A 14,368-nucleotide genomic window follows, 5' to 3' on the forward strand; every position below is an offset into this window, starting at 1 on the left:
GCTCCACAAAAGTTGTTTAATAGAACTTTACAAGTAGCAGTTATTTGAAATGAATCAACACTGAATTGATTGAATAATGACACTATTGATTTACAGCAGAATCTGAATTTTGTTCATTATTAAGCTTTGAAATTGAGTCCACATTGAACTGAGTTTCTTAAATGACAGTCTTTAGAGCTGCTTTATATCCAAGTTTAAAGACAATAGTTAAATGTTGAAACAATTCAGTTTGAATAACTGTTGCAGAGTTCAAAACATCAAATGCTTTCAATGACAAATGCGGAACAACTAGTTCATGCGTTCATGACATCAAGGCTAGATTATTGTAATGCTCTACTGGGTGGTTGCCCTGCACGCTTAATAAACAAACTACAGCTAATTCAAAACGCAGCCGCTAGAGTTCTTACCAGAACCAGGAAGTACGACCATATTAGCCCGGTTCTGTCAACACTGCATTGGCTCCCTATTAAACATCGTATACATTTTAAAATATTGCTGATTACTTACAAAGCACTAAATGGTTTAGCTCCCCAGTACTTGAGCGAGCTCTTAACGCATTATAGTCCTTCACGTCTATTGCGATCTCAAAACTCCGGCCAGTTGATAATACCTAGAATAAATAAATCGACTGCTGGCGGTAGATCCTTTTCCTCTATACAATAACTTTACAAAACAATCTCTTTAATTTTCTATCATCACAGTAAAGCTGCTTTGAAACTATCTATATTGTTGAAAGTCGTATATAAATGAAGGTGACTTGACATTCTAATTGTAGATAATTAACTCCACATCAGTAACATAAATTCATCAACTAACCATTCAGAAATGTCGTGTTGCTCTACATGTCACTCTTCTCTCCATCATTGTCCGACTCCAGTTTAAACATCAGACTGAACGGTTTAGAGGTAATTGGAGCTGCTAACACATGAGCTCTTGAAGCTCCGCCCTCTGTGCCGGAGCAGCAGCTCATTTGCATTTAAAGGGACACACAAAACGACGCGTTTTTTACTGACCCTCAAAAAGGAAGGGGATTGATAGGAGACACACAATACAAGATATGTGCATATTTGGACGACATACTCGTGACACTAACCAGTCCTGATGCAAGTTTGCCCAAATTATTATCTCTTCTTAAAGAATTCCGGCTATAAATTAAATCTGCATAAAACTCAAACGCTTACTTTCAACTACGAACCACAAGAAAACATTTATAAAATCTGTCAATTTAAATGGAAAGGTAATACAATTAAATATTTAGGGGTACACATAGCTAAAGAGGTCCCTGCCATTTATAACCACATTTCTATAACAGCTGATAATAAAGCAGACTTAAACCGTTGGTCATTACTACCAATGAACATGCATAACCGAATAGACGCTATAAAGATGAATATACTACCCAGGCTGCTTTTTCTTTTCAATCATTGCCTGTAGAAGTGCCTCTCAAACCCTTCAGTGAATGGAATAGAATTATCTCATCTTTTATTTGGGGAAAACAAAAACCAAGGATTAGATTTCAAACATTACAACTCCCGAAGGACACAGGTGGTGTGGCTCTACCGTGCTTGGAAGATTATTATAGAGCAGAACAGTTACGTTCTCTGGTTTGTTGGTGTGACCCTGAGTGTGATGGACTTAGAGCAAAGTCAAATAAGCATACCTCTCCGATCTATACTGGGTGAAACAACTCTCCTGAAGAAACATCTGAACAAATAACTAAGTGGATGGCAGCCCCTTTTAACGTCTGGCACAAACTACTTAAAAATAAGGAATTTGAAAGAAATATTACGTTGGGTGGAATATGATACAGAATTTGCACCAGCTGGTCTGGACAGTAGATTCAAGCAATGGACTAATTCGGGTATCACTTCGTACTGTATGATTGATATCCTCCACTGACGGTTTGGATACCTTTAAAAAACTCTAGATACTATTTAGGGAAGGAAGATTTCTTCAGATACCTTCAATTGAGACACCACTTTGATAACCATTAAAACTACTGGAGAGAAGGGAACAGACCTGATTAGGATATTCATCGACGCATATAAGGGTAATACTAGCAGAAAACTGATGTCTAAGTATATTCATATTTACAGTTGGACAGGGGACTCTCAACTATAAATGTAAAAATGAGGTGGGAAAAAGCTAACAAATAGAAGTGGGGATGACTGGTTGAACATATGCAGAACACAGTCTAGCTCAGGTCTGTGGAGGGAATTCTCTTGGAAAAACACTTTAAGATTCTTTATAACCCCAATATAAAAAAGTCAGAGCAATAATCCTGAACATGGTCAGTGTTGGAGAGTATGTCGGCTGGTCATTTTCATATCTTTTGGGAGTGTCCTATTATTTCTTTGTATTGGGCAGAGGTGGTGACGGCAATCAGCTCAGAGATTTAGTTTAATTTCAGCGTTATGTATTTAGGAAATCTACCAACAGGGCTGAGAAAGGCAGATAGTAATTTGTTACAATAGGTCTACTTTTAGCAGGTAGCAATGAAACAATAACTAGGAAATGGCTAAGTAGTAAAGAATCCCCAACAATCGCTGAATGGATAGAAATAGTTAAGAAACATTTATGTTATGGAACATTTGATTTTCTCAGAGACATGCCAGGAGTAAATGTAAAGCATATTTTAAAAAAAAAGGATCTCTTATTTGAATACAAATTGAGATGTATAGGTATTTTTCCTCTCCCTGTATTACATGAAGTTGAGCACTGCTGTTATGACACATCTGTTCCTTGTTCTGTCGGTTTTCCCCTTTTTTGTCCCCAAAAAAAGAAAAAGAAAAATCCAGACAATGTAGAAGAAACACATTTTAATAATACCATTGAGATAAGAGCTTAAAAGTGAAATTAAAAAAACATTAGAGTCCTCGCAGTCAGAAGTCCTGGGACTGGCCCGGTTTGCTGGTGTCCGGGTCTCGGGCTGCTTTGGTCTTCTTGGGCAGTAGTTGGGCCTGGATGTTGGGCAGAACTCCTCCCTCAGAGATCGTGACTCCGCCCAGCAGCGCGTTCAGCTCCTCGTCGTTGCGCACCGCTAGCTGGATGTGACGCGGCGCGATGCGGGCCTTCTTGTTGTCGCGGCACGCGTTGCCCGCGAGCTCCAGCACCTCCGCGCACAGGTACTCGATGACCGCGGCCAGATACACCGACGCTCCGGAGCCGATGCGCGACGCGTAGTTTCCCTTCCGCAGGAGACGCGCGATGCGGCCCACCGGGAACTGGAGCCCCGCGCGCGAGGAGCGCGACACGGCCGTCTTGGGTTTCGCTGCGGTTACGAGCTTCTTACCGCGGCCAGACATGATGAGCAGATCTAGAAGAGACAAACCATCGGTTAATCTGAACTCAACTCACTCTGCTCGAGTACTGAAGACTTACACGTATGCAAAGGAGTAAAGTCGATTATAAGTTGAACGACAATAAGCAAAGTGCCAGTGAACTGATCGATTTATCTGAACAATGCGGATCTAAAACAAAGTGGAGTACCTGAAGTCTTACAAGTAGGCTAGTCAAGTTGCAAAGTAGTAAAGCAACTTAAGTTTATGAGAGTCATGATTAGAAACTGACTTTGACAAGCAAAATGATAGATTCATCTGAACTAAAAAAATAAATAAAACTCTAATCGAGTACCTGAAGTCTTGCTAGTCAAGATGCAAATGAGTAAAGTAGGCTAACTTAAGTTAATGACAGAAATAGTGATTAGAAGTAGCATTTGACAACGAGCAAAGTGGCAGTGAGGTGATCATTCATCTGAACAACACTGATCTAAAACATCTAAAGTGACTGAAAGTTGACTTTGTTGCAAATGAGCACAACAACTATTAAAGTATTTGACAAATAAAACCACTAGAAAGATACAAATTTACCGGTTTAACTCAATGAATAAGCAATAAAGCGGTTTAATTCACATCGGAGAATCTAATCTTTTATAACTGGCTTTACAAGTAGTCAAGTTGCAAAGGAGTAAAGTAACTAAGTTAATGACAGAAGTTACTTATAAGTTAGGTTAAGAGTCATGATAGTTGAATTTAACAATAAAGAAAGTGATTGATTCATCTGAACAATGCTGATCTAAAACAAAGTCGAGTACCAGAATAATCACACAGATTTTCACTAAAGTTCTCAACAATTAAAATCTGATCTAACAACAAAACAAACACTAGAGCAACATAAACTTACCAGTCCAACACAAACAAACACTAGAGCAACACAAACAAACACTAGCGCAACATAAACTTACCAGTTTAACACAAACAAACACTCGAGCAACACAAACAAACACTCGAGCAACACAAACAAACACTCGAGCAACACAAACAAACACTCGAGCAACATAAACTTACCCGTCCAACACAAACAAACACTAGAGCAACACAAACAAACACTAGCGCAACATAAACTTACCAGTCCAACACAAACAAACACTCGAGCAACACAAACAAACACTCGAGCAACACAAACAAACACTCGAGCAACACAAACAAACACTCGAGCAACACAAACAAACACTCGAGCAACACAAACAAACACTAGCACAACACAAACTTACCACTTCAACACAAACCAGGTAGAAACACTAAAGCTGTTTAACTCCTATCTGAGAGTTTTGTCTTTTATACTGGAGCTTCATTGGCATTCACTGAAATTCACCTGTGCCAATTAAAGACTGCTGGCCAATCAGCTGATGAATTCATTATATTTTAAACAATTAATTAGAGGGAGTTTTTCACATTTCAAGACTTTGTAAACTTTAAGTTAAATAAATTGTAGAATGCAGTCATTTTAAAAAGCTATTTGCTTACAATAAGCTTGTTTGTATTGCTAATATTTAAATTGGTTATAACAATATTGATTGACTAAAGTATATTGAATTTGATGTAATATAAAGTATCCTGAATTTGGTGTATTATGATAGTAAAAAAAATCTATTTTATTATATATATTTTTTCCAAGTCAAGACACATTTATTTGTATAGCATTTTTCATGATGTGCTACAATGCCTTTATATTATTTAACATTGTGTAGTTTTAGTGAGATATTAAAATATTAATAGGAGGTGAAAGGATTAATCAGTGCGCAGCAAGACAGATATAATGCTTTAATGAGCTTTAATAGTTCAGGTGCGTTCAATGGTGTCAATGTTGCAAAGTTCATCAATTATGAAACAAATTAAGTTCAATAATGTTGCAAAGTTCATCAATTATGAAACAAATTCAGTTCAATAATGTTGCATATTTCATCAATTATGAAAGGAATTCAATTCAGTTCAATAGTGTCAATGTTGCAAAGTTCATCAATTTAGAAACAAATTCATTTCAATAGTGCCAATGTTGCAAAGTTAATCAATAATGAAACTTTCAGTTCTGTTTAATAGTGTCAGTGATGCAAAGTACATCAATTATAAAAGGAATTCAATTCACTTCAAGTGTCAATGTTGCAAATTAAAAAAAAAATTAAACTATTTCAATTAAGTTCATTAGTATCAGTAAAGTTAAATTATGAAATAAATTAAATAGCGTTAATGTTGACTAGTTCAATTATGAAAGGAGTTCAATAGTGTCAATGTTGCAAACTTCAAATATGATATTCAATCTGCTGTAAAGCAGCTCTACAGAATACAACAGTGTCATTGCATGTTGTTTCAATTCCAATAACTGTTAAATGTTGCAAAGCTCAATTATTAAACAACTTCTGTTGAGCTACTTTATTTCTTAAACCAAATCTGGCTCATAATTGAACATTGACATGGTTATTGAACTGAATGACACTATTGTGTTTTTAGAGCCTTTTCACAGCAGAATGAAGACAATAGTGCCAGTATTCAGTTAATCAAACCAATTGAGTTTCATTAGTACTCAATTATCATGAACCAAATTCAATCTCAGCTATAAGCAGCTCTACAGAAAACTGTCATTCAGCTCAATTATGGTTCTCATCTTTAGAAGTCAAATTAGTGCACAGTTATTCAGGCCTATGCATTGAAAAAAGCCAGATATTGTATAAAAAGACATTTTATTAATACCGTTGAGATTATAGTGCTAAAAACATTAGAGTCCTCGCAGTCAGAAGTCCTGGGACTGGCCCGGTTTGCTGGTGTCCGGGTCTCGGGCTGCTTTGGTCTTCTTGGGCAGTAGTTGGGCCTGGATGTTGGGCAGAACTCCTCCCTCAGAGATCGTGACTCCGCCCAGCAGCGCGTTCAGCTCCTCGTCGTTGCGCACCGCTAGCTGGATGTGACGCGGCGCGATGCGGGCCTTCTTGTTGTCGCGGCACGCGTTGCCCGCGAGCTCCAGCACCTCCGCGCACAGGTACTCGATGACCGCGGCCAGATACACCGACGCTCCGGAGCCGATGCGCGACGCGTAGTTTCCCTTCCGCAGGAGACGCGCGATGCGGCCCACCGGGAACTGGAGCCCCGCGCGCGAGGAGCGCGACACGGCAGTCTTGGGTTTCGCTGCGGTTACGAGCTTCTTACCGCGGCCAGACATGATGAGCAGATCTAGAAGAGACAAACCATCGGTTAATCTGAACTCAACTCACTCTGCTCGAGTACTTAAGACTTACACGTATGCAAAGGAGTAAAGTCGATTATAAGTTGAACGACAATAAGCAAAGTGCCAGTGAACTGATCGATTTATCTGAACAATGCTGATCTAAAACAAAGTGGAGTAACGGAAGAATCACAAATTTTCACTAATCATATCTCAGTTAAGTGAAGTTTTCTTAAAGGAGCTGTATGTAAGAAATTTATTTCAATTAATCATAAATTGGCCCTGATATGTCACTAGACATTAAGAAATCATGTTCATTTCAAATACTTACATCACTGACAACAGTAGTCCGGCCAGGATATTGTCATTTAAAAAGTGAAGTTGCAGCCCTCAACTGATGTTGATGTTGTCATGTTGTGTTTTGGTCTGATGCGTCACCCTACAACTATCCACCAATCACGAAGTCATCCGGGTTGCCAGCTCTGCTAGTTACCACAGCTGCAGCTACAAACGTGTCGGAATCGGATAAAAAAAAAGTCTAACGTTGCGAAACCAAAAAAAACTCGTTATGTATCCGAAATACTTTGTGACAAAGTCCGAAATAAAACAAGGATCTGTATAGGAGATGCCTTTGAAAGATGGAGACGGCTGAAAACGGAGAAGAATTTCTGGACAGGTAAGATTCATCTATGTTTGGCTAACTTGTACTTGATGTAAATGGACATTTCAAATATTCATGACAGTCGAACAAAGTTATGCATGTTCGTTTAAAGTAACGTTACGTTAGCTCATATGGAGGAGGAGGTCATCGAATTGGAAGCAGTATAGGCGCAATTCCACGGTAAAATAACTTTTTCTAACGTCCATAACACCAATGAAAGCACATTGTAGCCTATGATGTGAATAATGTGTCCCACTTGGAACGTTTTGTAGCCTACTTGTTTATCATGCAAGTTCTACAGCAAAAAATAATAGAATTACATGTAATCTTTCACATCACATATTTAAGCGTTATGGACGTGTACTGCAGAGTAAGTTAAAAAATACAGCTGGTCGCTTTGCTACTGTTCTAACAATGTACTGTCACATACGAGCGTACATCTTTACGATTATATTTGTCTAATCGCCATTAGTAAATTTTTGCGATAAATAGTAACTTTGCAAAAGATCTCTCATTTGAAGCATAAACATAATTAACAGAAAAAGCTTCTTGTAGCAGTTCCTGTTCCTGCTGTATCCTGCAGCTTATCTGGCAACCTGGAGTCAGGGGTCATACACCGCTCTACAGTCATTTCAAAGTTATTGCAGTACCAGTTTTGGCCACAATCTTACATACGGCTCCTTTAAATAAAATCTGATTTAACAACAAAACAAACACTAGAGCAACACAAACTTACCAGTTCAACACAAACAAACACTAGCACAACATAAACTTACCAGTTTAACACAAACCAGGTAGAAACACTAAAGCTGTTTAACTCCTATCTGAGAGTTTTGTCTTTTATACTGGAGCTTCATTGGCATTCACTGAAATTCACCTGTGCCAATTAAAGACTGCTGGCCAATCAGCTGATGAATTCATTATATTTTAAACAATTAATTAGAGGGAGTTTTTATGAGCGCATTTTAAAAACTTTTTAAACCTTAAGTTAAATAAATTGTAGAATGCAGTCATTTAAAAAAGCTTTTTGCTTATAATAAGCTTGTTTATATAATAATATCTGAATTCCTTATGACAATATTGATTACATGCATTTGGTATCATGCATGTGTTGTAATATAACATTTTTTGGTAATAATTTATAATAATAATAATTTATAATAATAATAATTTCTGTTTTATTTCACTTTTCAAGTCAAGACTAAAGGGAAACATTTACTTGTAGGCTATATCATTTTTCATGATGTTCTATAATGCATTTATTCTTGATTAGTTGATTAGTTTTAGTGAGATATTATGCTAAAATATGAATAGGTTAAAGGTTTGATCAAGGTGTAGCAAGAGAATCGCGATGCTTTCATCACAGCTTTCATAATTCATGTTCAAGCACGTGTTGTGTTCACATGACTGTTTTGATCATGTGATCATTTGTCGTAGAGCTCACTTGCATAATCAAATGAATCGTGGTCGGTGTTTGTGATCAGTGACTCTGTGATCATATGAATCATTTGTGTTCGATGTTCACACATTGACTCTTTGGTAAAATAAATCATTCAAGGCTTGTTCGACTTGAACCGGCGCTGCGCAGACCGATCGGTTGATGACATCAAAGTACCGCGAGAGCGATTCAAAAGCATAAGGAGCCGTCTGCTCTCTAATCGCTCTCGCGGTACTTTGATGTCATCAACCGATCGGTCTGTGCAGCGCCGGTTCAAGTCGAACAAGCCTTCAGTGTTTACAGTGAGTCTGTGGTCATATGAATCAACTGCGTTCTGTCAGTGACTCTGGTCATATGAATCATTTGTGTTCGATGCTCACACAGTGACTCTTTGGTAAAATAAATCATTAGTGTTCATTAGTGTTTATAGTGACTCTGTGATCATATGAATCATTAGTGTTTACAATGACTGTGATCATATGAATCATTAGTGTTTACAATGACTGTGGTCATATGAATCATTGGTGTTTACAGTGACTCTGTGGTCATATGAATCATTGGTGTTTACAGTGACTCTGTGGTCATATGAATCATTAGTGTTTACAGTGACTCAGTGGTCATATAATCGTGGTGTTGTGTCGCAGAAGTCAGTCATGTGTCGCGCGTTGCTCGCGGTGTTTCTGGCGCTCGCTTGCGCTCGTTATTGTGATTCGGTGTCGGTTCCTCCGCATGAGGAGGTGGCTCGGATGGCTCGGTTCGTGGTCCACAAGTGTGACTGGGCTTCGATGGCGACGATCTCCACTCATGATCCCGTGAAGGGACAGCCGTTCTCCAACGCGTTCTCCATCAGCGACGGGCCCGTGGGCAACGGAACCGGGACCCCGTACATGTACCTGACCCACATGGAGATCTCCGTGCAGGACCTGCAGGTACACGGTCATCAGTGTGATCAATAACCGCTTGACACATCGAATAACGTTATAGTTACAGCACCCCTACCATCATTTACCGTGGTTTTACCATAGTAACTCTAACTGTGGGAAGAACCCAGCCAGCAATAGCCTCATTTGAATAGAACCGCTGTGAGTAACACACTTCTAGCCAAAATGACCTTCATTTTGGTTACATGTCGTTTTTTGACAAAATAACTTGCTGGATGTATGATATTCCATCATGTAAGCAAAGTCAACAGTGATTAGGTGTTTGGTTTCATTCACTCATTTCATTTCTTTATCTAATAGGCTATAATTGATGACTAGTCTATTCTAGGGCGATGGTCTATTAAACTTTCACTGACAGCCCAAATGTTGCCTTGTTTTAGCCTAGACATCAGGGCAGATTCAGAATATATAAATAGAACTGGAAAGTTTGTGTGAAAAGTTGCAGAAGTGGAGATTTACGACTCAAATCAAGAGAGACACACATTAAACTGCACAGAATGATGGTAAAAATGGTCTTAAAAGTGAACTTGATCTGTAGTGAGAAACTGCATAAACATCTAGTGCTCGTGAGGCTTTATGTGTGTCAGTGTGAGTCAGCGAGAGTTTATCAGCATTCAGCAGAACTCATGAAGTCAAAAACATCAACACACACACACTGCAAAACATCATATCAAGATCTTATAACACAATCATGATCTTCCCAGTTATGAGATGTACTGTTAAGAATATACAGACTGGAACAAGCCTCTATTTGCACAATTTAAAACACAGTATTGCATTAAACTATCAGTTGTCAAAATAGTCATTAAACCCGGACTTAAACTTTAAAACAATTTAACATTGATTCTTATAAAGTTCTAAAGTTATTCAGTCAAGAGCAGTGAGTGATCTTGTGTAACATTAATAACACACAGCATCAGGTTTGCATTAGCGTTAAGACCGAAAGCATGGATCTAATATAACGACACGCATCCGCGTCTCGTTCCTGACTGTCACATCGGCAAACGAATTGTTTGAATTACAAGATTATTTATTTAGTCAGAAAACAGAAAATGATCTATTACTGAAATATGACACCATGTCTAGGGATTTAAACAAAAAAGGCAAAATAATTAACAAAACAACAAACAGTGTTCCCTCGAAGGATTGTACACACACACACTGCCTATCCGGAGTTATCCCGTTCATAAAGCTGACCGTTACCAAAAATAATCACAGACTCACCAACAGTGTTGTGTGTAACGCATTACAAGTAACTTGAGTTACGTAATCAGATTACTTTTTAAAAGTTACTAGTAAAGTAACGCATTACTTTTACATTTACATAAAAGTATCGGAGTTACTTTTTCAAATAAGTAACGCTAGTTACTTTGTTTTTCGCATTTATTGACCGACAGCTCTCATGTTGAGACAAATCGCTTTCGCTGTGTAAACATGATGGCTATTGTAGTTTTAAATTAAATGTGAGCAGTCATACCCAGCAAGCAGTTTTGCGTTTAAAATACGTCTAATAGCCGTCCGACACAGTCTGATGTCTAGGCTAAATCAAGGCAACATTTGGGCTGTCAGTGAAAGTTTAATAGACCATCGCCCTAGAATAGACTAGTCATCAATTAGATTACATGTCAAAGAAATGAAAACTTGTAATCACTGTTGACTTTGCTTACATGATGGAATATCATACATATCGCAAGTTATTTAGGCAAAAACGACATGTAACCAAAATCATAGTTATTTTGTCTAGAAGTGTGTTACTCACAGCCGGACTATATCTGATCTATAGTTAACCCAGACGAGGAAATGACGGCTGATGCTTGCTGGGTGTACAAAACAAACAGATTTAGTATTACTCAAAATTAATGAAAACAGTGAAATGTAATCTTAGAATATTACGCAAACCTGCAATAGTTTATATTAAATTACACAAATATACTTTATGTATTTAATCTAACTGTATTAACCAATGCCTTTGCTACTGACCTTCAATGATCCACTTCCACCATTTAGATAAACATCACATTTCTGTTTCATTTCATTAATTCTGAAGTCAGTGTTGAACTTTCTTCTTGCATTCTTCTTCAATCCAGAACGGCTAAACAGCTGAAAAGTGTTGTTTTAAACTGTGAGTTTGCATGTTTTTCAGTCGAGGCTTGTTCGGGCCACGTTTGGTGTGAAAGAGCATTACATTCAATTTTTAGTTTAAATTTTTATCAATTTTTATCATTCCTATTTTGCACCCGCGCAAAGCGGACGTTTCCCTCCACAGACACACGTCGGTTAACTAGAAATACGCTTGCGCTCCCCGGGGCGGTTCAGCACAAAGAGGAGGCGTGTTCCGGCGCTAACTTTCCCTCACGCTATTCTGCTGTTCTATAAAACAATTGCGCTACTGACCAGAAAAACCCAGTCTAAAGTCAGTGTCGCGTTGCGCGTACATTCAGATGCTATTTTAAACGCGCATGCTTGGCCATAATACAGAGTGTGAACAACGCACATACACTAGAGATGATTCTCTCATCTACACAGATGCATTTAACTTTTTCCCAAATGATACATTATTATAAGGAAAAATATTAAAACACGAGGGAAATCATTGTTGTGTCCATGACGATGGGGAAAATAGGCATAAAGCTTACACATTTACATTCAGATTTTAAATGATTACATGCATGTTTAACCGAAGCTAGTTTGTGTGGGTTTGTCCATTCCCCAATGTCACTTCTCTTTCTTTTACGGCCCTGACGAGAACATCGATCTCCTCGCCTGAGAACCGGTTCTGAAGCGCGCCTGGTAAATGCGCCGTTATAATAGTATTACGCCATGGAACAAGCGCACCTCGTTCATCATGCTCTTAAAGGGAATGTGATATAAAGCTCTTATTGGTTTGTTTCGCGTTACGCCCAAACCACAGCTATGAATAATGAAGCTACTTCAGACTGACCACTTTTAGATTTGCGCCAGGCGTAAGAGGCATTTATCCCGCCGGGAAAATAGCAACAGCGCCGGGATCCGCACACAAACTTAGTTGCGCTTTGACACTTGCGTTTCAGATCGTTAAAATAGGGCCCAATTAGTTACTTATTAAAGAAGTAACGCAATATTGTAATGCATTACTTTTAAAAGTAACTTTCCCGGACCAACATTCCTACACAGCGTATCCCGGACGAGCTCCCGATGTCAGGAGGGTCACACGTGCAAACGAATTGTTTAAATTGTAAGATTATTTATTTCGGCAGAAAATGATCTATTACAGAAATATGTCCAGAGATTTAAACAATAAAGAGAAAATAATAATCCAGTGGTCATTGCTGTATTTTAACATTATTAAAAGCCTTAAAAGATCACAATCTTTATGATTCGCTTGAAAAGTAGATTGTGGACGTCCCACCCCTAGTGCTGATGAAGTGTGTGTGTGTGTGTGTGTGTGTCTCAGGTGAATCCGCAGGCGTCTCTCTCCGTGTCTCTGGCTCAGACACACTACTGTAAGAACCACGGCTTCGACCCGCAGAGTCCTCTGTGTGCTCACATCATCCTCTCAGGCTCCGTGATCCAGGTCAGAGGTCACACTCTTCCTCCCCTTCCTCCTCCTCTTCTTCCTCCTCCTCCTCTTCCTCCTCCTCCTCCTCGTCCTCCGCTTCCTCTTCCTCCTCCGCTTCCTCTTCCTCCTCATCTTCCTCTTCCTCCTCTTCCTCCTCCTCCTCCCCTTCCTCCTCCTCCTCCGCTTCCTCTTCCTCCTCCGCTTCCTCTTCCTCCTCCTCCTCTTCCTCCTCCTCCTCTTCCTCCTCCTCCTCCCCTTCCTCCTCCTCCTCCGCTTCCTCTTCCTCCTCTTCCTCCTCATCTTCCTCCTCCTCCTCCCCTTCCTCCTCCTCCTCCGCTTCCTCTTCCTCCTCTTCCTCCTCCTCTTCCTCCTCCTCCTCCTCCCCTTCCTCCTCCTCCTCCGCTTCCTCTTGCTCCTCCTCTTTCTCCTCCTCTTCCTCCCCCTCTTCCTCTTCCTCCTCCTCCTCTTTCTCTTCCTCCTCCTCTTCCTCCTTCTCTTCCTCCCCCTCTTCTTCTTTATCTTCCTCTTTCTCCTCCTCTTCCTCTTCCTCCTCTTTCTCTTCCTCCTCCTCCCATTCCTCCTCCTCCTCCGCTTCCTCTTGCTCCTCCTCTTCCTCTTTCTCTTCCTCCCCCTCTTCCTCTTTATCTTCCTCTTCCTCATCCTCTTTCTCTTCCTCCTCCTCTTCCTCCTCCTCTTCCTCTTTATCTTCCTCCTCCTCTTCCTCTTTCTCCTCCTCTTCCTCTTTCTCTTCCTCCCCCTCTTCCTCTTTATCTTCCTCTTCCTCATCCTCTTTCTCTTCCTCCTCCTCTTCCTCCTCCTCTTCCTCTTTATCTTCCTCCTCCTCTTCCTCTTTCTCCTCCTCTTCCTCTTCCTCTTCCTCCTCTTTCTCTTCCTCCTCCTCCTCCTCTTCCTCCTCCTCCTCCTCCTCCTCCTCTTCCTCCTCCTCCTCTTCCTCCTCTTTCTCTTCCTCTTTCTTCTCCTCTTCCTCCTCCTCTTCCTCCTCTTTCTCTTCCTCTTTCTCCTCCTCTTCCTCCTCCTCTTCCTCTTCCTCCTCCTCTTCCTCCTCCTCTTCCTCCTCCTCCTCTTCCTCCTCTTTCTCTTCCTCTTTCTTCTCCTCTTCCTCCTCCTCTTCCTCCTCTTTCTCTTCCTCTTTCTCCTCCTCTTCCTCCTCCTCTTCCTCTTCCTCCTCCTCTTCCTCTTTCTCCTCCTCTTCCTCCTTCTCTTCCTCCTTCTCTTCCTCCACCTCTTCCTGCTCTTCCTCTTTCTCTTCCTCTTTCTCCTCCTCTTCCTCTTTATCT

The 14,368-nt window shown here is 40.0% G+C and overlaps 3 protein-coding genes across 7 annotated transcripts in view; 1 reads left to right on the top strand and 2 right to left on the bottom strand.

The window, feature by feature from the left end:
- Positions 1-2,866: 2,866 nt before the first annotated feature.
- On the bottom strand, positions 2,867-4,261 carry h2af1al (H2A histone family member 1a like). Of its 2 annotated transcripts, none has more exons than XM_077238119.1 (2): positions 4,244-4,261; positions 2,867-3,316 (listed from the first exon to the last, which is right to left on the bottom strand). In XM_077238119.1, exon 2 carries the CDS (start codon positions 3,303-3,305, stop codon positions 2,883-2,885), a length of 423 nt encoding a protein of 140 aa, XP_077094234.1. In that variant the 5' UTR covers positions 3,306-3,316; positions 4,244-4,261; the 3' UTR covers positions 2,867-2,882. The 2 variants fall into 2 exon arrangements, with proteins under 2 accessions (XP_077094234.1, XP_077094235.1); XM_077238120.1 differs by lacking the exon at positions 4,244-4,261 and adding an exon at positions 3,382-3,470.
- Positions 4,262-5,999: 1,738 nt separating this feature from the next.
- On the bottom strand, positions 6,000-6,659 carry LOC143746285 (histone H2A-like). Its single transcript, XM_077238121.1, has 2 exons — positions 6,566-6,659; positions 6,000-6,500 (listed from the first exon to the last, which is right to left on the bottom strand). The coding sequence occupies exon 2, from the start codon at positions 6,487-6,489 to the stop codon at positions 6,067-6,069; it is 423 nt and encodes a 140-aa protein (XP_077094236.1). The 5' UTR covers positions 6,490-6,500; positions 6,566-6,659; the 3' UTR covers positions 6,000-6,066.
- A 2,501-nt stretch (positions 6,660-9,160) lies between these two features.
- The window catches only part of creg1 (cellular repressor of E1A-stimulated genes 1), an 8,798-nt gene continuing 3,590 nt past the window's right edge, over positions 9,161-14,368 (top strand). For all 4 annotated transcript variants that reach the window (XM_077238123.1, XM_077238126.1, XM_077238124.1 and 1 more), the window contains exons 1-2: positions 9,161-9,520; positions 12,966-13,085. In XM_077238123.1, coding sequence (XP_077094238.1) covers positions 9,245-9,520; positions 12,966-13,085 — 396 coding nt within the window. In that variant the 5' untranslated portion in view covers positions 9,161-9,244. The remainder of the gene's footprint in view (positions 9,521-12,965; positions 13,086-14,368) is intronic.

Source organism: Siphateles boraxobius, unplaced genomic scaffold (assembly GCF_051911475.1).
Source record: "Siphateles boraxobius isolate OS27281-9 unplaced genomic scaffold, OSU_SipBor_1 215, whole genome shotgun sequence".
Classification (NCBI taxonomy): domain Eukaryota; kingdom Metazoa; phylum Chordata; class Actinopteri; order Cypriniformes; family Leuciscidae; genus Siphateles; species Siphateles boraxobius.

What these genes read in the sequence shown, in the direction of transcription:
- h2af1al (XM_077238119.1), bottom strand. Translation starts at nt 3,305, where the DNA reads ATGTCTGGCCGCGGTAAGAAGCTCGTAACCGCAGCGAAACCCAAGACG.
- LOC143746285 (XM_077238121.1), bottom strand. Translation starts at nt 6,489, where the DNA reads ATGTCTGGCCGCGGTAAGAAGCTCGTAACCGCAGCGAAACCCAAGACT.